We start from the raw sequence: 26,934 nt of genomic DNA on the forward strand, positions 1-26,934 counted from the left end.
AGGTGCCAAAGTTTGTTTATTTTGAATACAATTAACACATATAAGCTAGATCAGAGAATCAAAGACGTTAAAAGATTATTGTTTCTCAAAGACGACATATACCAGACAGTATTAAATTGTGCCAAGCTTTTTACGGACACACATTGACCCGAATGCCAAAATTTTGCTCTTGACATACACTAGCGGTTAGCGCATGATTGTCATGGTGACATTATATGTTATATTTCGTATAACTTTATGGGTAATGGGTTTTGTTAAAATTGTAAGAAAACTTATGTAAATGTAAAAAAATATTTGAATACAAAGCATTAAAGCATATGTCTATAATTGTTAGATTATATTAGGTAATATATTTGGAAAGTAGTAGATCGAAACAAGTCAACAAAATTATATGATTTTACAAGTTATAAAGTGCAGCCTAAACCAGTTACATTCCTGTTAAAAACTAGACTAAATTAATAATAAGTGTTGTCTTTCACGTCGATGGTAGTAACATAAACTAATCTAAAATGGCGCGACCACAAAGATTTCCACCCCATGGAATGGAAGGTTATGATCTTGGGGCGCTGTCCGATGAACAGCAGGCTGCATTGAGCAGCTTTAAGGTAAAATTACTCATTAAAACCCACGAAAACATCTTTAGTGGTTTAAAAATACAAAATTCTAGATAAAAACCAGAATGCGCAATGAAGATTACCTACGAACACATCCAGAAGTAGAAGTTTTAATTGGAGGATTTTTACGGTAAGCAAATGATATATATCATTCTGTAATTAGGTAGGTATATACAGATATACAGTTGTATAGATAAGTACCAGGATGACAACTAATATTCTGTCTATAATGCTCAGTTACAGTTACTAAGATTGCCTTAAGTACAAAATAATGTAAAAAGGAAGTAAGAAATTGATTTAAAATTTCAGAGTTCCTCAAAACCATAATATCAAGACTAATCACACATTAATGTCAGAAATAAGACCTAAACTGTAGGAGAGTATGGAAAGATTTGGCCATATGTCTGGCATTTGCAGTTTTGGTGTGCTAGTTTGAACAGGGCTACTGTGTGGGTTTAGAATTTTGCCTATGGTTAATCTATTAGGGGAGTAAGTGATGAAGTTTGGCAAAATGTTTTTTAGACCTTCTCCTGGTTATTAGGGCTCATTCCAAGCTAGACCTTACTTTTACTATTCAGGTCTTATTCCGACCTTGATTAATTTTGGTTTACTACTAGTAATTAAGAGTCCTTTTCCTTGCACAGTTGTTATCTCTTTTACTGTTTTTAATATGTGGTATATTTAGAGATTTACAGCAAAAGTATTATATGAAGTCTAATAAAGGCTTGAAACCACCCTAATTTTTGAAAAAAAGGTTTCATATTTTTTTAAAGATTTTCAAAAAGTTACTGCTTTACAGAAGCATGATTGACTACCTTGAATTGGAGAAAATAATATATTTTATTGTTTATTCAGTGAGCTTCTCCTTCGCCGCCCTAACAATGTTCGGGAATTTTCTGCCAGCTACTTCACCCACCCAGATCTTGCTGGAGCAGTTCAACAAAAAGTAGCAGAAAAACAAAAAACATGAAAACTTTACTTTTTATTCTTGAATAGAACACTGTGGTATTCCACTTTTCACCAGAAAATTTGGAATTAGAAGAAATGTATTTAACAACATTTATTCTTTACAAGCCGTTAATATGTTTTATGATTGTGCTGCCATTTTTACACTATATTCTTTTTATTTGTGAATTAAGCTCTACCTTTGCAAAGGTTCCTCAGACACAAATTAAACAATAAGTTTTAGCAGCTTCGGCGACATCATTAAAATATAAAACATCCTTTGCATGTTCACTTATTATTGTCTACAAACTTTCATTGATGACTTTTCCAAATTCGTTGCAGCTTTAAATCAGATGGTCGTAAACCATGTTTGTCTTTAACGTCACTAGAAGCTCCAAGTTTAATCAGCAGTGACACTGCATCAGAATTGCCTTCCTTGAAAGCCAGGTGCAAAGCTGTTTGCCCCTCTGAAATGTCACTACATGAAATTACAAGGTTAGGGTTTATGCCCAGCTTTGTGATCAGATAGCAAATTGATGTTGTGGCTCCAGCTTCTGAAGCAACATGTAAACAGTTTCGTCCGATTTTGTCTGTGTCATGCACAGACTGAGGCGCCATTTCAGCAAGCAACTTAATCGTCTCCAGGTGCCCACTTCTGACTGCGTCCATTATTGGAAGGCTACCGCAGGCATCTCGAATGTTCGGACTGCAATAAAACTTTATGTTGAAATTTGTTTTAATCGAAAATTTCTAATTTGCATAACTGTTTGCAATATATATAGGCAGGTGTTCTTAAACTTGGGACCAGGGACCCTTTGGGGGTCCGTGAACTAGTTTTAGGGGGTCCATGAAGGCGAAAAAGAGTTAAATTAAAGAGAACGTTTTGCACTAAATGTATTTTGACTTTATTTCACTTTCACATTTTTGGACCGAAATCTGCAGATTTCTGAGTATATTTCTATTTTGTGGCAATTGATGACGTCATCTCTAAACAATTTTGCCAGCCGTGGTTCACACTATGCCCCAAAAAAATTAGGGGTCCACGGTAAAAAAAGTTTAAGAACCACTGACATAGGGTAATATTACACCACTGTTTTTCTGTAAGTACTCCAAACAATAACTACAGAGCAAATAAAAACTATATATACTTTATAGATTGATATTCTTAATACAGCTATTATTATATTTTTTATGCTAATTTCACTGCAAACAAGCTACCTTATCTTACAGCTAGATAGGAGATAAACCACCACATCATATTGGCCATGCAGTGCAGCAGTGTGTAACGGTGTTCTCTGGTTGTTGCTCGTTACTTGACTCAGCTTCAAGTTTTTATTATGTAGATATTTCACAACATCCATATCTCCAGCACGACAAGCTATATGAAAGCAAGTCCAACCATCCTGAAAAAAGCACAACATAGGCTTTTCACATGTTGATCCACACAAGATAATAGCTAATGCATTGCACATGTGTAAAGTACTTAGTTGAAAAGCTTTTTTGAGACTTAGTGACAGACCTTGTTGGTAAGATTTAAGTTTGCACCGGCATCAGTAAGCAAAGAAATCACATCGAGATTTCCTTGTTTAGTACAAGCCATCATAAGCGGTGACCACCCTGCATGCTTAAGTGGGTCCACTTTTACATTGTTCAACAATAAGTATTGCACAACACTTGAATGTCCAGCAGCTGCTGCCTCATGCAAAGGAGTCTTTTTGTCTAGATTAACGTGCTCCAGTGAAACACTGTACTCATGTGCCAATTGAAGCATATCCAAGATCCCATGTCTAGCCATTAGGTGGACAGCAGAGTCCCCAGATCTTCTGTGAGATATGTTTAAAATGTGGTGTTTTTCATCTTCACTGAAGAGTTTTAGGTGTTCCTTTAATTTGTCAAGTGATTTATTTTGTATAATCTTCCACAGCCTTGCTTGTTCCATGACCTGTTGACAATAATGTCTCATGCAGACTTCAAAATGTGTTAGAGCAGTTAATGCATAACCACTCTGCTAAAACACCATGCAAGTTATACAGCAAAATAAAACCTTAAAAATCCAACATAAGGTACTTTATAGGGGCAAAAATTAAAATCAAGTTATTTTTAGATTACCCTTCTATTTAATTTCCTTGCATGCTCCTTGAAAATCTTGCAATGCCTTTTCAAGTGCCTTTAAGTCAGCTTTGTGCCACATCAAAAACTTTCCCTCAAAGTGAAAGACTGGAATGTCAAACTTATATTTTTCCCACCACTTTAAATTGGACTGTTTACTGATGTCAACAATTTCCAATTGAAACTAGACATACAATTGTTTACTATCCCACTTATAAGGTGAATTTAACCAAGTAAACTAACGTTAACTGTGTCACATAACTCCTTTAAAAATATTTACATAATTTTAAGTTTTTAACAAAATTTACAACACTAAAACCAAACAACGAAAAAAACAATACTATTCCTGTCTACCTGGTGTGAGTAGGGTGTAATTTCTTCTTTGGCAATATCACAAAGCTGGCAAGGATATTTAGTGTACAAAGTTAGTACAGGTAGTTTCCTGAAGGAATTGCTTTGCTGTGAAAAGTTTCTGTTTAACTTGCACAAACTAATTAACTGTTTAGTCCATTTAAACATGCCTTTAATAGTTAAGTACACAAGTGCATAATTTCCTGTTTTTTAGTGAAAAAGCAGTATACAGATTAAGCTTTTATTGAAAGTTTCAATGCAAAGCACATTTATTTTGATGTTTTAAACACAACACAATGTCAAAAGCTTTCTATAAATAGTGCATATTATATTTTGAACCAAAAAAGGTTGTACCAAGTTTTGCATAGCACACATTTTTTTAAATATTTGGTACTAGAACTGCATCATTCAATTTTTTATTGTGGCAAAAATCTGTCTAGATTACAAAAAGTAACTCTTTTGGACGGGGCAATGATTAATTATCCAAATGAGGTAAAATATAATAATAACATTGTACGGTACCCTTATTTAAATTTAAAAATACAAACGAATAAAAATTTAATTGTAAACACGTTTTAAAATACACAATTTTTGTAAGGTTACATGTATTTTTGACAGGTTGTTTCAATGATGACTGACTACAGCATTTTAGCCAGTTTTATGAAGTAAATGATACAAAGAAAATTTATGAATTAAACATAGCTTCTTAGAATTTGCGTAGGAAAGTTACATATGTATCAGCTTATCTGTGTTGTCCGTTTTCTTCACCAGTCATCTCTTTTTTATTTTGTGTAAACATTTATTTCATATCAGAATTGAAACATAACACTTGGTGAATCAATACATTAGAACCAATTTATACGAAATGTTGTATACTAATCAACCATAATCTTGGTGATACCTTAAAGTGTTGGCAAGCCCTATTGCATTCCCTATTTTTTTACCGCCGAAGACCGTGCCAAAATCTTACTCCAAAAATTCTCCATAAATATGCTAAAAAGGGTGTTTTTATTATATATTCACTATAATGGTGGTACTTCAGGCTAACTAGCGGGTTTTGGGCGAGGAAAGGATTCGGAATGCAATCGGTTAGTAATGACAAAGTACAACATTTATTATGACTACATTTGAGGTTTACACTTTTATGAATGAACCTTTTTTGGTCAGTAACAATACCAGAATTAAAATAAATCATATTAATTAGTATTGAGTGGAATATTTGAGTTGCCTTGATTTATCCCTGTAGTTCTTGTACTTTTGCTACATATTTCGCTTTAGCATCATCCTTGCTCATTCCTTTTTTGGCGTCCCATGCATCCCATTTAGCTTTGCCCTTCAGATCGAACATTCCAGGACGAGTGGTGTCACAGTCGCCTACAGTTGCCTGCTTATACAAGCCATAAAGTTCCAAAAGATCTGAATCGGCTGGCTTAGTCGGAAGTTGTTTTGCATCCTCAGCAGCTTTCTCAAATGCATCAGACATTTTGAGTTTCAGCAGAATAAACTAGAGTGATTAATACCTGATACCAGATGTGACCTTCGAAGTAAAATCAGTGCTTATAAGTTTTTAATTTTTTTTTTTTTGAACAGTTTGTTGCTGTACAAGCTGTACTGTTGTGGAATATTAACATAGTGGCTATACTATACCATCACTTTTTTACATTGAATTAGTTAATATGTCCGCTGTTTGACTAATATTGTGCAAAAGTCTTTCTTCTAATTTCAATAACTTTTGTTATTATTCAACTTAGGCGCTGGTCAAAATCCTATCACCATTTTACAGTAATGAAACGAGTTGTCATAGTTAAATTGAAAGGCAGTAATATGGGCCAATAACTATATTGATAATATTTGACCCACCCAAACTCAAAATCTAAGTTGCACCCTAACCCAAATAACGTTAGCAATATAAACCCTAGGACAAAAGTGTGGTAAAATTTTACGGCCACCGCCCTAAAATGCATAGTCTTTTGCTTGCCATGCGAGGCCAAAAAGGTCATCTCATGATGCGTCACGATGCTGCTAACGAAATTACTCTTTCGTGAAATTACTAATTAGCCAAATTAAGCCGGGTTCTGTTCTATACTTGTCATAAATTCGAAGGAAAAAAACAAAGTTTGTTTGTTGTCAAATCGATGTACCGTATTTCCAAAAGCAAAGTAAATGTTGACCATGCAACAATATTTGAGCTATAAATATTTCACTTCGTCGCTTGTCTGTTGTATAATAAAAAAATTACCCGTTCTGTTCGTCGTAGAATCTAGCTACAGTGATAGTTACTTGGCCGTATAACAAGGTATAACAATAACATACACTTGGCTTAAGCCAAAAGGACGAAAAAAAGCTCCACGTGCAACGTAGGCTACCTTTGGACTTCAGTGTTTGTTTTGCGGGAAAGGTGCCTCGACTACAAATATTGTATGCGGAGCTTGTCTGAACGTTTGAGGCAAACTGTTCTAACTTGAAATGGCGTAAATAAAACCCCAGCTGTTGTGTGCACACTGTGCAGTAAAAGTAGCAGTACACACACAATTTTACAAGTTGGACAATTTTTTATAAGCTTGACTCAACTTTATCGGAATAAATGACGTTTTTTTTTTCGTTGTACAAAACATGGACACTGCTGCTACTGTACTGTAGGCTACACTGGGCTGCCACTCTGATTTTCGATTTATCCCAAGGTTTCTTGTCATAAAATCCCAAGAATTGGAAAAAAACTCCCAAGATTAAAAAAGATGAAATATAAGAGGCTGTGGCGGACTTGTGGTGCGCACCTATGTGTAATGAAGCTCTAACACAGGTGTCGGCAACCTTTTTCTAGTCGCGGGCCAACACTAAACTGAGAAAGGTCTCTACGGGCCGCATAAAATGTTAGAGAAAAACTCTAAATCAGGCGGACCCCGGATTTTTTGCACTATTACATTTAACCCAGGAGCTAGCAGAGATTCAAATAGCATGTCGAGTAAAAAATATTTGACTATTTAGAGCAGGGATGTCCAACCTGCGGCCCGCTAGTCATTTTCACTCCCAAGTAGTAATAAATCTAAAGGCCAATACCCGTTATAACTCTAAAGGCCAGTACTTAATGTTGAAACTTAATAGGTTCTGCGCCCCATTAAATTATTTCAAGTGTCAATGCGGCCCACTGTAATAAGATGTTGGACATCCCTGATTTAGAGCATATAAGGGCCCCACATGGACCCCCAAAAGACCGGTCTTAAGTTATGAATTTGGTGCGTTTAGAAAGGGGGGCTGTTGAAAAAAAAACAAAATTTCGGTTTAAATATCATGTCGAGTACATCGATCAAACCTATCTTAAATGCTGCTCCACATATCAGTGGTCAATAAATGGCCGATCTTAAGTACGGGAAATGGTGCAAAACCCATTTAAGATCACCCTTAAGGGGGTCACCATGTCACGTTTAAATATCATTTCGAGTACATTAATGAAACTGGGTGAAAAGAAACTTTATATCCCCCTGTAACAGGAATGGAAGTCTTAAGTTGATGTTTTGGTGCAAAATACATTTAAGACCGGGTCAAATGTAGCACATGTACCTTCTCATAAATGCCGATAGAGGGCGCTATGTTTATCTTTGTATTAATTCAGATTTCCCCATAAACTGCAATGTTGTTGTTTTTTGCCGGTCTTTTGATGAAAAAAAAATGTTTTAAGAACGATTATACATACATAACTTTATTGTCATGGTAAAGAAAGAGGAATGAAATGCCAATGAAGGAGGTTGTCGAATCTTAACAAATACAAAAAGAAGAAATCTGTCTGATCAAAATGCCATGATATAACATAATTTTATTTAACATTACATAGATTCGTTTGACTGGCAACCTGTTTGAAATCTTAATTTTGAATGTTAATGTCAATATTGTTCATGTTATCTCTTCGTAAATTAATTTGTTCGTCAATGTAGCATTCAACGTCGCTTAGTCCCTTCAATAAAAGAGCGCATAGCGCGAACGAAAGTCGCTTCCGAGTTAACCACCCCGAATGGCATTTTGAGAAATTCGTACGCAGGCCTACCGTAGTGCGCAACGAAAGCTGTCTTGTGAATGTCTTTAGCAACGGGTATCTGCCAGTACCCCTTGGTAAGATCCAGTTTAGTGAAGTATTTGCTGGTAGACGGTCTTTGGAAAACCTCTTCGGCTGTTGTCATCGGTTCCGGATCGAACAGGGATATCTTGTTCAACTTTCTATAGTCGATACATAACCGATTAGAACCGTTTTTTTTTTCTTCACGACAACCACAGGCGATGCGAATGCTGAGCGGGATCGTCGTATTATTCCCATTGGTAACATCTCGTCGATCTCGCGCTTTAATTCGTCCCTCATGTGGTAAGGAACGGTATATGGTTTTGACCGCACCAGCCGATCATCCTTGAGCTGAATACGATGTTCAAGAAAACCAACATTTCCCAGTTAATCGCTAAAAATGTCCACGTAAGCATTTGTAGCCGCCAACGCCTCCCCCTTCTGTTTTGCCGTCAACTCTTCGCCAAACTGGAAAGACTGAAGTGACGTCATCATGGTCGTGTTATCTTCACTCACAGCCGTACAACCCTGGTGGACCAATGATACATCTTGGTTGACGGTGGTAGGCATTCTCGAGAAATACTTTTTAAGCATGTTTGCATGGAAAACACGATTTTTTTCATTCACATTTAGAACATAATCACACTGTCCTCGTTTCTGCACAACTGTGGATGGGCCATTCCACTGGAGAAGCAACTTGTTCAGCAGCAGTAGAGCTTTATTGCCGACTTCCATCTATCGTGGTTTGGCCTTTTTGTTATAACACCTCTTGTATCTCTCTCTTGAGCTCTTCTTTGGCCAGTGATAGAGTCGTCTCAATCTTTTTTCTTAGATCGATAACATACTGGTAGCTTGACCTCCCTTTCGTATCCATGTCTGGGTTAGTCCACATTTCCTTTAGTACGGTCATTGGACCGCGAACCGTCCTCCCGTAAAGTAGTTAAATGGGCGAAAATCCCGTTGATTCTTGAGAAACTTCGCGATATGCAAACAACACAGCACCTATAAATCTATTCCATTGTTTTGGCTGAGCACAACACAGCCTTTTGAGCATTTTCTTTAGAGTCCCGTTAAATTGTTGTACAACCCATTACACATAGGGTGATAGGAACCTGTCGTCAGATGCTTAATATTAGAAGGCGGTTCACTTCTTGCACACACTTCTAAACAAATTGAGTCCCTAAGTCGCTCAACACTTCGTCAGGAATTCCCAATCGACTATACATGTCGACCAGTGCCTCTGCCACGGTTTCAGCCGTTTATATTCCTTAGCGCTTTCGCCTCCGGGTATCGTGTCGCATAATCCACCAACGTAAGTATGTATCTATGTCCCTCTTCACTGGGAGGATGCATAGGGCCAATGAGATCTACAGCAACTCGTCGTATGCAGAGAGACCCTCATCACACTGCCTTTTCCGCCGTCCTCTGACAAATGTAGCACGATCGACAATATCGCTTTACGTCGTCACGCATGCCAGACCAAAACAAGTTCCTCCAGATCCTGTCGAGTGTTTTTTTGATACCTATATGCCCGGTCATAATTGAATCATGGGCAACCTTAATAACGCTTTCTTTTAGATTATACTTGGCGCAACAAGTTTTTTTATCCATTCTCCTCTGCTGTGTTTCGGGTATTGAAATATTCGTATAGCAGTCCGTCTTCGTCTACAAATTTGGTTGTTTGTTCCCTATTAACCACTACGTCCGCTGTCTCCTTTAGTTTAACAATTGACGTGTCTTCTCTCTGTGCTCTTTCGAATTCGGCCTCGTCCGTCACAGGCCATTCATCACATTTTGGCACCACTAGCGGTTTCTCTTTATCTTTCTTAGGTCTCTATTAAAAACGCGTTTGGACAGCATTCGCTTCTTCCCACAATGGATCGGGGTCTTCCGCTCCTCTAGCGCCCTAAATGTTTCCGATGCACAGATTATGCAAAGGATCGGGTAGACATAGGGCTTCCAACTCGCCTATCCAAAATAGTGTATTGACCTTTATCTTTGTCACCTCGGCAGACACGACAGAGCTGTTGGCCAGCTTGATGAGGCATGGCCTGTCAATAATTTGGTCATCTCGAACAAATTAGTCATCACGAACAAAGGTCATCTCGAACAAAAAGTTTCTATCAATTAGAATACCTGTTCAACCGCGTCTCTTGATACAGTCACCGTTTTATCGCAAACTAAACCTTTCGACAGAAGCAAGTTATATCCGTGATCCGACTGTGCAACATTACTCGGTGAGCATGCGGTCGAGTTTAAGATTCTCGTCGGCCTCGGCGGTATTGCGCTCGAATTGCAATCCTTGGCTAGATACCCTATCTTATCGCATATAAAGCACCTTCTCGTGGGTCTGTTGTCAGTATTATACCTTTGACAATTTTCACACTGACACTCGTCCAGGGCCAACTCACGGTTGTGTGCCGCCTGGAACTGCTCAGCAACACTGGGTATAGAGACTCCAAGGACTTCGGTGCCTGTTCCTTTCGGTAAGTCGACAACTCTTTAAGACACGACTTTAGAAATTTCTCTTTGACGAATAGCTCACTCACATCACCCGAGTCAAAAATTGATTCCGATAACTTTACCCACTTCTGCAGGTAATTCTGCAGACGCACCAACTCTCACCCTTTTCGGGTTTTGAACTGCGAAACTTACTATACGGTTACTTCTTCGTTCAAATCGCAACAGTTCAGTAAAGCTTGCTTGAGCTGATCGTAGTCCACAGCGTCAGCGTCTGGAATTCTTGAGTATACAACCAATGCTCGACCTTGCAGAAGAGCGCTTAGCGTAGTCGCCCACTCTAACTCATCCCACTTGCAGGTTACAGCAAAGCGCTCGAAGCGTAGCAGATAGCTACCCAACTCGTCCTGTTATTCCCTATCTCGCGCCTCGGGCCGCTTCGTCCTCGGCATTTCGCCGCCTTTCTTCAGCTTCAGCCTCAGCATTTTTCCGCCGTTCTTTGGCTTCAGACTCGGCAACTCTTTGCTGGGCTTCAGCTTCCCTAGGTATAGGCGTCGCTTTTCCTTCTCGAACGCCTGCTGTTCCTTAATGAACTTCGCCAAATTGGCTCCAGTCAAACACAGTTGCTTGCCAACTTCAGCAATATAAAACTAGGTCAACACCCAACGCAGTTCAATAGAATAGATCCCGGACGAGCCCCCAATCGTAACAAACTTTTAGGTCAGATATCCTAAAGTTTCTTTTCTGTGATGACAAACCTAAAACTGGTTCAGCAGAAACCGTAGATGTTTTCCTTAGCGTAGTTTATGTAGAATCCAACGCCACGCCTTGCCACAAATTCACGTCAAAACAACAGGTTACTACAGATCAGTTGGTCGCACCATAAGATATTGCAATAGGAATATCACATCACAATGGTCAATGACAGATGGCAGAGTAACGTAGTGTTTGGGATTGTAAAGTAGTTTTTTTCAGGTATAACGCAATTTGTGACAATAACTATGCGGTTATTGATAACTTCAGATAAACTTGCAGTGATCGGAATGTAGGCCTACATGATATTTATCTGACTGTTTCTTTGGTCTCTTTTTTTTTGAGAAGGTACATGTGCTACATTTGACCCGGTCTTAAATTTATTTTGCACCAAAACATCAACTTAAGACTTACCATTTCTTTTACAGGGGGATATAAAGTTTCTTTCACCCAGTTTCATTAATGTACTCGAAATGATATTTAAACGTGACATGGTGACCCCATTAAGGATGATCTTAAATGGGTTTTGCATCATTTCCCGTACTTAAGATCGGCCATTTATTGACCACTGATATATGGAGCAACATTAAAGATAGGTTTGATCGATGTACTCGACATGATATTTAAACCAAATTTTGGTTTTTTTTCAGCAGCCCCCCTTTCTAAACGCACCAAATTCTTAACTTAAGACCAGCCTTTTGGGGGTCCATGTGGGGCCCTTATATGCTCTAAATAGTCAAACCTTTTGTACTCGACATGCTATTTAAATCGCTGCTAGCTCCCGGACTAATTTAAGGAGAAAGTAAATTGTTTTTTCGAGTCCACACCTTGTCATCCATCTAATATATATTTTTAATATTTTAAAAATTCGTTTTCCGTTTGTCCGCGGCGCACTTGTCAGCCTTGCCCGCCACAACGGTAAAAAAGCGCTGTTCTACAAGAGAGCATCAAAGCGTAAACAAATCGAATGTACAAAGATGATTCGCGCGAAGCGCAACACTTTTTCGCCCTTACGTATGGGTAAGTAGTCAAAAAGTATGTAAAATTGACTAATGTCTATCGTTTGTCAAATAGGCGGGCCGGATGAACTGCCGTAGGTTTGCCTCATTATTATCACCGATTGGGTCTGTAGCATTTATAGGCCAGGGGTCGGCAACCTACGGCCCGCCGATGTAATTCATCCGGCCCGCCGCCACTTTGACAAACTAGACACTAGTCCATATTACATACTTTTTGACTATTTTAACTACGTAATTGCGAAAAATGATCATTCTGCGTCCGGTTTGTTTACGTTTTCATGCACCGTGGAAGCTATAAAGTGCGTCGCAAAAAAACGAAAAGCGTATTCGAAAATATTGGACATATTTTTTTCAACATTTTTTATATTTATTTTTGGCAATGTGATAAAAACTTGCAAGAAATTTACAAAAAAATACCGGTATACCAAAAAAAATCCGAGGCCCGCCTAATTCACAGTTGTTCTAACATTTCAATAACACAATTCTTAGTTATCATTTTGTGCCGCCCTCAGATACCTTTCTGAGTATGGTTTGGGCCCGCGACTAGAAAAAGGTTTCCGACCCCTGATTTAGGCCGTCACACAAGCTAGTAAATGAACTGTTTCGTCATCCAAGCAAATAAATAGCATTGTTACGTCACATAAGTAAACAGAAAGCAAAAAAGCAAAAGCAAACCAAGTTTCTCGCTCTAACTAACACAATAGATAATCACTAATGAGTGGATGCGTACCAGCACGAGCCAGGCAAATAGCCACTTCCTTATTCTTTTCAGGAAACAGGTCCTTAAATATAGGTAAAAATAATATTTGTAATTTTAACCCAGATCCCAAAGGTCTAGGCTGAAATCGCAAGATCTTGGGATAAATCCCAAGGAATGGCAGCCCTAAAGGCTGGTTCACACTAGACGCGTTAACGTCTAGCGTTAGCGTCTGGCGTCTAACGGCTAACGTCGTCCAGTTCACGCATAACGCGTTGCCAGCGTTAACGGTAAATTTTCTCGCTTCTAACCGAAAGCGTCAAGGTTGAAATATTTCAACTTTTCCCCAACCGAAAGCGTTTTTTAAAAACGTTTTACGTTAACGCTAGACGCGTCTAGTGTGAACCAGCCTCAAGGCTGCATATGTTTTGTGTCGCTTGCGGTCGGGAAAGGGTTGTAGGCTCATGTTCGCAGCGCCGGCCAGTATTAATTATTTGAACACCAGCACAGCCGTTTTAAAACTACAAAATAAGACGGATTCTATAATCTATGTAGGCTAACTTTTATTATTTAACCGCTTTTTGATAGTAGGCGGCTTTAAAATGCTAAACCAGAATAGTCAAGATCAGTGATTCTCAACCTTTTTTAGAGCAAAAGCCGCATTTTAAACCTAAGGTTTGCAAGGAGCCGCATAAAAAACAACGTAGGCATATAATTAAAAAACATTAAGAAACCAACTAGAAAACAACAAATATACATTACGCTAGCCTAGGCTAACTAATTAACAGTGTTTGCCATATAGCTTGTCGATCAGGACTAAATATATTGTTACGTAACAAACCACAAAATTATTTTAAAGAGCCGGATGGAAGTACCCGGTAACATTAGTACTTCGTACTCGGGATCCTTGCTGATGCAATTCATTAATTCTTGATTTCTCTTACTTACTTAGTTGCAATTCTGCTACTTCTAACTAATTTTTCACTCGATTAGAGAGCCGCAAAATGTACAGTTGAGAGCCGCATGCGGCTCTGAGAGCCGCGGTTGAGAATCACTGGTCAAGATGAATGTATAGCCCAATGGGTTCAGCCAAACTTAATTTCGTTCATCATTAACATGGTTAACAAAGCAATTTTAAAAAAATAACAATTTGGTAGCCACGGAGCTCCACAAATTCGGAAATACCGAAGCCACATATCGCGTTTTCTTTACCAGCAAGCCAGCATACAATGGGATTGTCTAAGCCTGATACAAGTCCACGAAGTTTTTGTTGGCTGGTTTAGAGCCAGCGAGCCAGCAAGCCAGCCAGAAAGTTACCTGATCATGTTATAACTTTTTGCCTTTTCCCATAATTTACAAAAGGCAGAGGTTTTTTCCCAGCGTTAAAATAATTATGAAATCAACGCATATTATTAGGGTTAGGGTGCGGGTTAGCAGTTGGATTAGTGTGAATATTTTTGCCTATAAATGTATGAATGTTACAATTTTATGCGCACAAGGCTACCATTTTCTGTAGATCGGGGTTTATATGTAAGAGTATCTGTACTGTTTCGGGTGACTATGATTCCGCATTTAAAATGTTTGCCAATCAAGCAAGGTGTTTTGTAATTAGGCCACGTACTAACGAGTTGCCGACTAATTTTCTAGTCGCATGTATCGGACGTCAGAACCCGGCTCATTCTTTCACGTCACATGGAAAATTTATCGTGTGCCTTTAATTTTTGAAGTAGTACCGGATTGTTGGGCACATATAGCCGCCTCTGCAGTTGCAAATTGTAGTGACCGTATTTTTATGTTTTCTGGTGTTTCGGTCGCAGAAAAGTTTGGGGATTCCCCATTGTCCCAAACCAGGGATCCGGAGTCGGGGTCGGGACATATGGGACTCGACGAAGTCGTTGTTTTGCTGGAGTCGGACTTGGGACTTGGGGAGTTTTACGCAATCTTACTTGAGTTCCGATCGAGTCCGGTAATACAGCAACATTTCGACATTCGCGATTATACACATCACTAAAGTTGATTCTCAAGCGAACGAACGACGAAAAATGCATTTACTTGGTTAATTAGGTTCAGCGTTAATTTAGGACTTAGATGATATGACTTTAACATGTGAAAGTAATTCGCTAATATTAATTGCCAACTACACTTTCTATTATGACGTCACAATGCACGTGACATCAATGCATGCACGTGACCGGTGTCCACTGAAGTGTGATCAACACCTAAAGCCTTCTCTGTTATTCTATCCGCCATTTATTTTACTTAACGCCAGTCGCCGGGGATGCCAGCAGTAGGCTTTTCTTGTTCAATGTAAAGAAAATCTAGGTTTTCTGATAAATAAATGTTTTACAATAGATTTGCATGTGAAATTATATTAAAGGACAATTTTTTTTTAGTTAAGATTTTATTTAACGGTCGTCAAAAGCTAGTAAACATCAATGTAGCCCGGCACGGCGCTTTTTCACTTATGTACGTAAAAAGTTATGCAAAAACAAAACAAAATAATACCGCATACCACAACGCATATTGTTTGGGTTAGGGTGCGGGTTAGCGTTTGGGTGAGGGTGGGTCAAGTAATATTATGTTTATTATTAATAATAACTTGACCCACCCTCAACCAAACGCTAACCCGCACCCTAACCCAAACAATATGCGTTGTGGTGAGCGGCATTTAAAGAATTTTTTTTTTATTAAATTTTACGTACAATAGTGAAAGAGCTCCCCCGGCACCCTACAGTTATATTTTTGAAGCTAGTTACTGGATTAATTTGGTGTTGTTGTAGGGTCATCATGGTTATGGAATATATTTAAGGGTTGGCTATTTAGTGACAATACTATACCTCTTAAATGTATTTTCCTAATTTGAAAGGTTGCTGCATATTTATATATAAAAAGAAGTTGTGTCTGACACTAATAAAATGGGGAGCTTGTATCGCTCTGAAGAAATGTGCTTGACACAGCTTTATTTACAAAGCGAAGCAGCGTTTGCTTGTGTCAGTGAGCTGGGTGAACTTGGAATGGCTCAATTCCGTGATGTGCGTATATTTTTCCATGTTTCATACGATATTGTATTTAGTTTTATCTAATACTTTTTATTCTTATGCCGATGCCCGATATTCCGAACATAAGCATTGTGATTCTATACCAAATGACGTCCTTATCATGCCAAAACAGGCAAAATAAATCAAATTTGAAAATTAAAAGGGAAATTTCATTTGTAATGTATGCCAAAATTTTATCTACTGCTGATATTTTTTGATAAATTTACTTTCATAGTAGAAATCACTTATATATTTTTTAACTAAGTAGAGAAATAAAACCTAAGCCTCTATATGCTTCTAAAAAAGGTTGTTTTTCTAAGAATAGTTATTACATTATCTTAAATCTAGTTGTCATATACTAATTATTTTAATGGTTACTTTTTAGCTTAACCCAGACGTCAATGCCTTTCAACGAAAATTTGTAAATGAGGTTCGAAGATGTGATGAAATGGAAAGAAAACTAAGTAATGATTTTATGAATAAGTTTAGCCAGTGTTTTTACCAATTCCTCTTTGACTTGAAAAAATTAGGCTTTTACTTCTTTTAATAACACATAGAATGCAGAAAACTTACCACCCATTTTTTGCTTTTGATTTAATGAAAATATTTTCTTCAGCTGTCGTTTTTATTTTGTAGAACTCCAATACAAATAATTATCTCAGAACAAGTTTAAGACAACTAACTTTTCAAAAATTCTAGCACAAAGTTATAAAAGGTTCTATCTTAAAATCATATTATATATATATTTGTTTGTTAGGGTTTCTTGAGCGTGAACTGAAAAAGGATAAAATTCCAATAGATGACAATGGGGAAAATCCACTTGCACCTCTGCCAAAAGAAATGATAGACTTAGAGGTTAGTAACTTAAATTGTTGAAATAGCTAGTATTATAGCTTTAACATGTTTTTCAGCAGTTTTAAAACTGAAAGTGTACTATTATATATATATTATAATCTACAAGCATTTCTCCCCCAAAATATTTAGGCCAAATTTGATAAACTGGAGAATGATATGAAAGAGGTTAATGTAAACCAAGAAGCACTGAAGAGGAATTTCCTTGAGCTTACTGAACTGAAGCATATTCTCCGAAAAACACAAAACTTTTTTGAAGAGGTATGGTTTCACTTTTATACTGGCAATAAGGATATATATCCAGTATCCACCGTGTTGAATTTATAAATCTCCATTTATCTGTGAAGTAATATATTTTAAAAACAATTTTTTTAAGTTAATTTTTTTCTGTTTTATAGGGTTTCATGTTTGTTTAATGAATATCATTATATCTTGTACTGTATTATAAGTTGCATTGCATGTATTAAGTATTTGATTTTTAATGCAACAGTTTATTTAAATTTATCCTTTTTTGTGTATTCTAATTTCAACTTTTTGAAAACTTGGGTTTTTGTAACACTGCATGTGTTTTATTGATTAATCAATAAACCTTAAAATACTTAACTACTGCAAAAATATCTATTTTCAACTAATATGTATATACCTATAGGTATCAATTATTGGTGTTCAAAGTGCAAATGCAGATATCACTAATTTTCCACAGTAATTTCAAGTGTGCCTGCTTGGCCAATTAGCAATTGATGCCCAATGCCCATGCTATCTAATTTAAGACCCTTTTTATGACAGATTATTGGACACATATTTACTTATCTTGTGTTTATAGTTTAACTTTTATTTTAAGGAATCTGCTTGAATTTTTTGTAAGAAAAACAGAGTTAAGTGAGCTGCTTTTTCTGTGCATGTTAATAATTTTGTTTTGGCATGGTAATCATTTCTTTAGTAAGATGTCAGGTTAAATATCTTTTTTTTTCAAGGTTAGGGTCAGTTTGTTTGCAGCCAAACAACAGATCAGACCTCCAATTACAATACTTTTAATTGTGGGTAAATTTATCGCCGTATACGTGTATCTTTTACATGTAAAATACTATATACATACGTGTTGTTGGCACTAGGCTGTGCTCTTCAAGATGACTTTGGCTTTAATGAACATGAAGATGAAAGGGCCCTAATTGTTCAGATGTTTCCCATGGCCCTGGTCAACCCTTGGGTAAGTGAATATGTATTGTGGGTAAAAAAGGCAAGGTAGTCTAGTTTATTAGCATGTCAACTTTGCTGAGTAAGCTGTCAGAAGTTAGAAAGTGTCATGTGCAGAATGAAAAGCTTAAGAACATAGGTTGAAGAGGTTTGTTCAGTTCCTTGCAGGGCTTACTATCTTTCTAAGTGAATTTTTTTCTGTCAGCTTTCAAATTTTGTGACCGTTAATTTTGGCTTGCTTTTTAACCCAAATATAATCATACTCATATTGCTTGATTCCACATTACTACCTTTCTCAGGGAATTTTCTGTCAGCTTTCATATTGTGTGACTTTTGATCTTGGTTTGTTTTCTAACTACAATAAAATCATACTCCTTGATTCCACTCTCATACTGCTTGCTTGCCTGCTTGCTTGTGATTACATCATGGTTGGCGATTTTTTGTCATCAATGTTGGTGATTTATTTACCTGCTTTGAAATGTCATAATAGATGGAAAATTACGAAACCTATGAAGAAGAGGCTTTAACTGAAATACAGAACCAACAGCAAACTTCACTTAAACTTGGGTAAGATTAGGGTAAGATAAGCAGAAAAGTGTATTTTTTTAAAAAGATGCAAGTTTAAATTGTTTTTAACATAAAATTTTACCAAATTATTTTCAGGGTATGCTTATTCTCTTTTAATTATTGATTTAACTTCTATAAATTAATGACATAATGCTAGGATTCAAATTTTGGTGAAGATTTGACAGGGCCATCGGTATTAGATGTTAGTTAAGTTCAATAATAATTATAGTTATTAACTTTTAATGTAACATTTGCACAAGCAAATACCTCCATAGAATGGGCCTTTATTGCAATGTAACATAATATTGTTTTATTTATAAATTTTCAATTAGTTAAGTGGTTTTATTTTTTTAGTATTTGTATTATTGATTTGTTTTACGTATTACTCAGTCCTAACGGCTGTCTATTTGTATAGCAAGAGAAAGGGAAGATTAAGAAAAAGCAATTACTTTCAGTTCCCAATTACTTCAAGTAGTTAAAAAAATTAATCTTTCACAGACAGTAAGAAAATGGCAATTATATGGTAAATTCCCTTGGTTGTCATGTGATGTGATTAGCTAACTAAATCTGGGCATAGCTGGGTATTTCATCAAACTATTTCAGACATAACCCAAAACATTGCATTTCCATACCATGGTAAATTGCCGAATTTATGTTTTAAATAATTGGCTATAAAACGCGACTTCATCAAACTTAAACAGGTATGGTAAACATATAAGAGTGATTAAGAAGTTCAGCAAAAGATTTGATTAAACTTAAATCGTGCACATTTGCTTCTGCACTCTTTATGTTGGCATAAATTCAGGCTGCTCATTGTGTCCTGCATTGAGTGCCTTTTTGTATTGTTTCCAATAAATCAATACTTCCTACAACAGTTCACTCATTTTCTTTTGTTGGAGACTGGATGTGCTAAAGGCTCTATTAAAACCTTTGTGCTAAGGGCTTTTATTAAACCTTTCTCAGAAAAAGTGATATTTTGCAAAATTATTGCACTTGGTGCACCCTTAAAATGGCCTCAATAAACTCAAACAGGGTAGGTACAACATAATATGTAATAGTGATTAAAATTTACAGCTCAATGACTTGTTCGTTGCTTTCATGTTATAATGACACAAATTCGGGTATCTTCCTTTGTCCCGAATCTGGCCCTATTCTGTGTTATAAATTTGTTGCAATATTCCCAATTTTTAAATTCTTGTTAAGTAGCACTTTGTACGGTAATTTATTGATCATATTTTACTGATGTTTAATATTTTAAGATTTGTGGCTGGTGTCATTCTGAGAGAAAAAGTTCCAGCTTTTGAACGAGTTTTGTGGAGAGCTTGCCGTGGAAATGTATTTTTAAGATATGCAGAGATTGAAACGCCCCTAGAAGATCCGCAAACTGTAAGTCAAAAACTTCTAAATTGCCATTTGTTATATACCAGATTTATTATCCATCAATCCATGTATTACATATTACACAAATGTATAATGGCACTTTGGTTAGTAACCAGCTGTAATTTTCTTTAACATATTTTGTTGTAGGGAGATGCAGTGAACAAGAGTGTTTTTATTATATTTTTCCAAGGAGATCAATTGAAAAGTCGAGTGAAAAAGATTTGTGAAGGGTAGGTTTATAGTTGCAATGTATTTCTCAATATTTAAAAATTCTATTTGTTTATATATAATTATGAACATTTATATAAGATATACATGGGTTTTTTTACAGTTGATACTGCTTTTCATTTTTGTAAGTAAGTTAGTGTTATCTAAATGCATATCAGAAAATTAACTGGCCAAGCATAACTGTAAAAAAATGGTTTTAAATATAGTTTAATAATAGATTTCAGGGTAGAGTTTATCCTTGCCCTGACTCACCTCAGGAGCGACATTCTGCAATTGATATTCTTGCTGGTCGCATTGAGGACATTCAAGTGGTAAATAGTCAATGATTAATTGAATCCAACCCCAGTTTGCTCTGTGTGATAGATAACTCGTGACCTTAATTGCTCCTAATTTTGTTTTTTACATTACAACAAATTAATATCAACTGGTGTTTATGTTATCTAAGTAATATTTATGTTGTTTGCTTGTGCATGTGCATGTGTTATCGCTTTTATTTCTATTGTAATATGTCAGTGGACTGTTTTGTTCTGTTGTTTATGTTTGGCTTCTGCAATATTTGTTTTACTGCGGAAGTGTCTAATCATTTAACATACGTAGCCAAATTTTTTGCAAACTGGGGTTGAAGTCACAATCCATTGATTATTTTCAACAGCATTTACTATCATATGCAAACCTATTGAGGGATTTAATTAGAAATTTCAATTTCAATTTTTGTCAGGTTTCGAGCTTCAGTTTATCCTTGTCCCGACAGTCCCCAGGAACGTCGCGAAATTGCTATTGGAGTTATGACTCGTATAGAAGACCTCCAAACTGTAATTAATCAAGCATGTCAATTAGCTGTTGTCTTGTTTTAATCTTGGTGTTTTGGAATCATATAAAAATCAATTCTAGTGTTTTAATTTACTACATTTGCTTCACATTATAGCTTTATCTAAAAATAAGAAATGAAAAGTATTCTCGTTTTAAATGAATATATTTGTAAGACCCGAATTCAGTATGTCCACTGCCATATTTTATTACTGGCTTTTTTTGATTTGCTGTGAAAAATGCGATGGCTTGTATTTAAACAATTTTGCAGGTTTTGAATCAAACTGAGGATCATCGCCGTTTGGTCCTTTCAGAGGTAGCACGGAGCATTAGAGTCTGGTTTATTAAGGTAACTTCCTTGGTTTTGTTTGTAACCTTAGTGGTGAAATTTAATCAAACTTTGAATTTCTAGGTGAGAAAAATCAAGGCTATATACCACACTCTGAACTTGTTTAATGTGAATATTGCGGAGAAATGTTTGATTGCTGAATGCTGGGTGCCCACTCCAGATCTTGACAAAGTTCAACTGGCTTTGCGTCGAGGCACAGTTAGTTTCAGTTATTTGATAAACAACCAATTTCCTAGTTTTTAGATATTCATAAATATTACTTAATCTAGGAAATGAGTGGATCTTCTGTTCCTTCAATTCTTCAAAGAATGGAAACTGAACAGACTCCACCAACATATAACAGAACTGACATGTTTACTGAAGGATTTCAAGGCTTGGTTGATGCCTTTGGCATTGCAGACTATAGAGAGGTCAACCCTGGTAAATAAACTAACAACATCTAAATTGAATTTATATGTTAAGATATTTAGCTCTTGTTTTGTCTACAGCTCCCTTTACGATTATCACCTTCCCATTTTTGTTTGGTGTTATGTTTGGTGATGTTGGTCATGGATTCCTGATGTTTTTAAGTGCCTTTTACATGGTTGTCAATCAAAAGAAGTTTCTGGCTGCAAAATCTGATAATGAGGTGAGGACAAAATAATGCTTTTTTGCTTTATGTATACTACCCAACAAAGGCTTGGATTATATTCAAGTTACTTGCTTTAAATATGTTTGTTTTATTATTTAGCATATTTCAACTGACTGCTTTGTACCTCTCAATACAATAATGCCCAAAATGGGCTACATTGCTTTAGAACCACTTGTTAAAGAAAGGTTGTTTTATGTTTGGTTGAAAACTAATGATGTCACTATTAACATAAGATTAAGGAAATAACCTAAAATTAAAATTTTCATTTTTTAGATTTGGGAAATGATGTTTGGTGGCCGATACCTTATTTTGTTAATGGGACTTTTTTCCATGTATAGTGGATTTTTGTATAATGAATGCTTTTCTCGTTCATTGAACGTTTTCGGTTCTTCTTGGAACGTTACCGCCATGAACTATTCGTAAGTAGAAATCCAAATATTTCCTCCAATAAAGGATTAAATTAGAATACCTCTCAATTTTATGCGGGTAACGCTTTGGCATTTTAGGACAGCTGATATGAAAGCCACTACATTGACAATTGATCCAATAGTACCTGGGGTATTTCCAGGTTCACCTTATCCTTATGGAATGGATCCTGTAAGTAATTTTAGTGTTCAAATGTATTAAACTGAAAAAGTTATCATTCTGGTTTAGAAGTAACTTTTATCTTGTCAGGTTTTGTATGTTCTTTGACTTAGTTTGCCTCATAATCTTTCTCAGATAAAATCGTATTTAGAGTTTGGTGTTTTACCCTTAAATTTTATGTCTTGCACCTTTCAATTTTTAAAAAAGTTCTAAATGCTAAATTAAATATAATAGAATTTACCCGAAAAGTTTGCTGTTTCCAGTGAAGATTACAAAGGTATCACATGATGTTTCATTGTTTACCGCTTAAGTCACATAACTAAATCTAATCTCGATCTACAACACCATGCTTGATATTGAATTAAACTCACCAACCAGTCTTGCTGACTATCTACTGATCAGAAGTCTTACAGGCAAAATTAAACTTGCAAAAAAAAAAATATTCCAGTAGGTCTAATAACAAGAAACTTTTCGTTAAGAGTACTTGCCAGTCGTGCTTGTGAGTGTCATCCAACATACCATGCTTTGCGACATGGCATCTTACAGTTGTTATCCATGAATTATTTAAAGACTTTACAGTATTTGTAGAGGTGGTTTATATCTTGTTTGACTATAACATGCCTGTTTTTTTATTAAGCACACCATTTTAAAGTTATAAAGTACTAATTTCTTTTTTTTCTTTTAACTACATTGTCAGGTTTGGCAATCTTCATTGAACAAAATCACTTTTGAAAACAGCTACAAAATGAAGGGAGCTGTTATTTTGGGTTTTGCCCAGATGGTGTTTGGTCTCTGCTTGGCTTTCAGCAACCATATGTACGTTGTTAAAAGTGTAAAGAAGTCTAGTTTATTTCAAAAAGACTATGTTTGTGTTTTTACTGCTAGGAATCATAAAGGAATAACCTAAACTACCTAAGTACTATTTAAAAAATTAAAATTTAGTGTATTTAATTGCGCATTGTCTAGCATTTATATGCTTTTCTGCCATTTACATTGTAATCAAATATGGAATTTAATTTTTTCTAAAAGTTGAGCCATCTTTCTTAAATTAATAAGAGGATCAAACAAACAATATTGAGCTTTAATAGTGTATTTTTGATGAGATCTTTTTTTTGTTTGCACATAGCTCGCAATCTCAAAAAAATATTTTTTTATGAATGGGTGTTTATGTAATTTGAATGAAACACAATTGTGCACTTTTTTATTCACACATAGCTCCAATAAAACTGATTTGTGCACATTTTCGTACGTTTAGCTAGCTTAAATAAAACTAATTTGGGAATTTCTTTATTCTCACATAGCTCAAATAAAAATAATTTGGTCACTTTTTATTGTCACGCAACTTTAGGAGACTACTGGTCATTTAGACATAGTTAACATCCCAAATTGTATGCATAATTCATATGCTTCAACAGGAATATACAACATTTTATAAGTAAATTTATTATTGTTTTACTGGGCTAAGCAACCCAACTGCTGCTAGAAACTCGAGATATGTGTTAGCTGATGTACTTCCTAAATAACGCAATGTTGAAAACTTTTCCTAGATACTTCAAGAACTATTTGTCGCTGTTCTGTGAATGGATCCCACAAATGATTTTCATGTGGTGCATGGTCGGCTACCTATGTATTGTTGTTTTCTACAAGTGGGTCGTTTGGTCACCAATTGATTCCCATGTGAGTTTGCACAAAATTTATTTGTAAATTAGGCAGAAAACTGGCTTTTATAGGCTTTATAAGTAACCATTTATCGGTTTAAAATCATTCCAAATGTAGATTCTGTATGTTGACGAATTGATAAAACCTATTTGTCATATTCCTTTCAGTCAGCACCCAGTCTTTTGATTGGGCAGATCAACATGTTTATGTTCACTCCACCTTCCAAAACACTCTTTACCTGGCTTTACAATGGTCAAACAGTCGTGCAACTGATTGTTGTACTTCTGGCTCTTATCAGTGTACCATGGATGCTTTTAAGCAAACCTCTCATTCTTTACCATCGTCACAAGCAGCAATTAAAACAGGTTTCCGCTTATATTTTGGTGGTTTTAGGATTTGAAAGTGTAAATTTATTTTTTGTTTTTTCTGGTATTTTCTTTTCATCACTCCTATCACTGAAAATATACAAAGACAAACGACTAAAACTATATTTGAGAATTTTTAACAAAAATGTATAAAAATGTCGAAGTTTTTTTTTTACATGGTTGTTAATTTACTAACAGTTTGTTTTTTTTTTTTTACCTCATCCTTCCAGCCACTAAAAAATATACGCGGATAAAATTTATAATTGAGAATTTGGAACAAAAACTAAAAAAAGTGGCAAAGTTTTACATCATTCTAAACTTGCTTTAGAACAGAACACTGTTGAAATATTATAAAGCCCAAGACGTTTCTACAAACCTTTTCGGTCATGCTTAAAAACTGAAATGTCTATGCTCTTTTTTGTACATTAGGATTTTCGCTAAACAGTCAACTAGTCAGTGCTTCCCAAAAGATATTTGAGTGCCACTTAGGATTATTTACTTAAATAATTAGTTTTTATATTTGAAGGGGTCACATTGGATAAAATATGTTATTTTGATGTTCCAGAAAAGAAGTTTGATATTTCTTATTTCGCATCTATGGTTAATCAAGAAAATATTATATAGTAGTGTTTTGTGCAAAATTGTGTATTGGTGGAGGGCAAACGTTACCTTATATTCCTAAATATAAATAAAATACGGGTTTTGACACTTAGTTATTTAATTGGTTTAAACTGTTATCCAGGGTACTGCTAAATATGGTGGTGTTCGAGTTGCCGTTGACGAAACTTCAGATGAAGCTTCAATCCTAAACCATGATGAACTAGGTCAAACAGCTTCTATTGATTTTGAAGTGGATGAAATTCCCCCAAAACCAGTACAAGAGGTAATACTTTTAAAGTCGCCTACATCTGTCGCTATGCGTTCCAGCTCAATACCTTTATAGGCATATATTTGGAAGTTTTTTTTGTTAATACACATTTAACCGTTTTTGTTTACAGTTTGAAATGAGCGAGGTAATGATCCATCAGATAATCCACACCATTGAATATTGTCTAAATTGTATTTCTCACACCGCATCTTACTTGAGGCTGTGGGCTCTCAGTTTGGCTCATGCTGGTGCGTATTTCAACGGATAATCTCTGGTGTGCGATTGCATATTAATTAAAAAAAATACTTTTTCAGAGCTGTCAGAGGTTTTGTGGACAATGGTGATGCATATGGGGCTATCAATGAAAGGAATTGTTGGTGCTCTTATGAGTTTCGCAATATTCTGGTTAGTATTGTGTATCACATTACCTGGAACTGCTGTATTGTACATGCATGTATAACACATTGATGGTCTCGTATCCGTGGCTATTAATTTCCTAATAATTAAAAAAAAACGTTTGCTAACGCGTTTTTAAAGTGTTTATTGTGCCTGACCATAAAGTTAAATCAAATTTAATTGGGGCATAAAATACGTTGTTTCTTTACTTAGGGTGTTTGCAGCACTGACTGTGAGCATTTTGTTGGTCATGGAAGGCCTGTCAGCTTTTCTGCATGCCCTTCGGTTGCACTGGGTCGAGTTTCAAAGCAAGTTTTACCACGGCCAGGGACATTTATTTATCCCTTTCTCGTTCGACCTCATTGTGGAAGGAAAAGTAGAAGAGTAAATATTTGCCCAGTTGGCCAGAGCAGATTTATTTAGAGCGTAATCTCGTGACTTGTGCAATCGTCGTACATTTAATATATATCAACTAGATTTTTTGTATCATTTTCGTCTTTTAATGAAGGTACGTTTAAATCAGTGATTGTAAATTGTTGTTCTTTAGCTGTCTCAATCCGCATTTTTTTTTTGAGATTTAAATCAATATCATCAGACGATGTTTAAACGATATACTAGTTCGGTAATTGTCCTAAAAGATGTCATTTGTTCACACTGTTGTGTTATTTAGATGATATATCGTTAGGGTTTTTAAAGCGGAAGTTTGGCACCATATGTAACCGTTTTCGTGTTTTCTAACTTAGATATAATATAACTTACTCCACTTTAATATATAAACGCTGTGTAGGCCCTATATGTTTTTTGATGAAACTGCAAAATGAAATTGTGTTTTTTTATTTGTAAAACAAACTCATAGCAATGATAGTTATGTATTATATTGGTATTATCTTGTATCCAGAAAATAAATGTTTATTAATCTACTTTTTGTATATTATATATTCACACTGTTGGTATCTGTTTACAAATTCTATCACGCTGTTCTAAACTATTGACTTGATTTTAAACTATTTAACTTAATT

The 26,934-nt window shown here is 35.8% G+C and overlaps 4 protein-coding genes and 1 pseudogene across 6 annotated transcripts; 2 read left to right on the forward strand and 3 right to left on the reverse strand.

Moving 5' to 3' along the window:
* The first annotated feature begins 417 nt into the window (after positions 1–417).
* Positions 418–1,850, forward strand: LOC146169311 (RIIa domain-containing protein 1-like). The gene is made up of 3 exons (XM_083391017.1): positions 418–605; positions 668–744; positions 1,470–1,850. The coding sequence occupies exons 1-3, from the start codon at positions 510–512 to the stop codon at positions 1,582–1,584; spliced, it is 288 nt and encodes a 95-aa protein (XP_083247143.1). The 5' UTR covers positions 418–509; the 3' UTR covers positions 1,585–1,850.
* Positions 1,621–3,929, reverse strand: LOC146169312 (ankyrin repeat domain-containing protein 16-like). Its single transcript, XM_083391015.1, has 4 exons — positions 3,669–3,929; positions 3,079–3,501; positions 2,778–2,962; positions 1,621–2,265 (listed from the first exon to the last, which is right to left on the reverse strand). Exons 2-4 carry the CDS (start codon positions 3,496–3,498, stop codon positions 1,872–1,874), a joined length of 999 nt encoding a protein of 332 aa, XP_083247141.1. The 5' UTR covers positions 3,499–3,501; positions 3,669–3,929; the 3' UTR covers positions 1,621–1,871.
* A 285-nt stretch (positions 3,930–4,214) lies between these two features.
* LOC146169313 (acyl-CoA-binding protein-like) lies at positions 4,215–5,553 on the reverse strand. Its single transcript, XM_083391018.1, has one exon. The coding sequence runs from the start codon at positions 5,500–5,502 to the stop codon at positions 5,254–5,256; it is 249 nt and encodes an 82-aa protein (XP_083247144.1). The 5' UTR covers positions 5,503–5,553; the 3' UTR covers positions 4,215–5,253.
* Positions 5,554–9,670: 4,117 nt separating this feature from the next.
* Positions 9,671–12,119, reverse strand: LOC146169314 (uncharacterized; annotated as a pseudogene).
* Positions 12,120–15,865: 3,746 nt separating this feature from the next.
* Positions 15,866–26,911, forward strand: LOC146169315 (V-type proton ATPase 116 kDa subunit a 1-like). Of its 3 annotated transcripts, XM_083380378.1 has the most exons (21): positions 15,866–16,028; positions 16,420–16,498; positions 16,792–16,889; positions 17,019–17,147; positions 18,571–18,647; positions 19,907–20,033; positions 20,175–20,257; positions 20,974–21,067; positions 21,334–21,411; positions 21,475–21,609; positions 21,681–21,831; positions 21,900–22,039; positions 22,316–22,461; positions 22,549–22,639; positions 23,325–23,443; positions 24,175–24,304; positions 24,454–24,690; positions 25,394–25,534; positions 25,650–25,767; positions 25,834–25,924; positions 26,129–26,909. In XM_083380378.1, exons 1-21 carry the CDS (start codon positions 15,912–15,914, stop codon positions 26,301–26,303), a joined length of 2,556 nt encoding a protein of 851 aa, XP_083236504.1. In that variant the 5' UTR covers positions 15,866–15,911; the 3' UTR covers positions 26,304–26,909. The 3 variants fall into 3 exon arrangements, with proteins under 3 accessions (XP_083236504.1, XP_083236506.1, XP_083236507.1); XM_083380380.1 differs by lacking the exon at positions 24,454–24,690 and having other exon boundaries at positions 26,129–26,910; XM_083380381.1 differs by lacking the exons at positions 18,571–18,647; positions 19,907–20,033 and having other exon boundaries at positions 24,454–24,651; positions 25,394–25,501; positions 26,129–26,911.
* Positions 26,912–26,934: the final 23 nt, after the last annotated feature.

Source organism: Ascidiella aspersa, chromosome 1 (assembly GCF_963924565.1).
Source record: "Ascidiella aspersa chromosome 1, kaAscAspe10.2, whole genome shotgun sequence".
NCBI lineage: Eukaryota > Metazoa > Chordata > Ascidiacea > Phlebobranchia > Ascidiidae > Ascidiella > Ascidiella aspersa.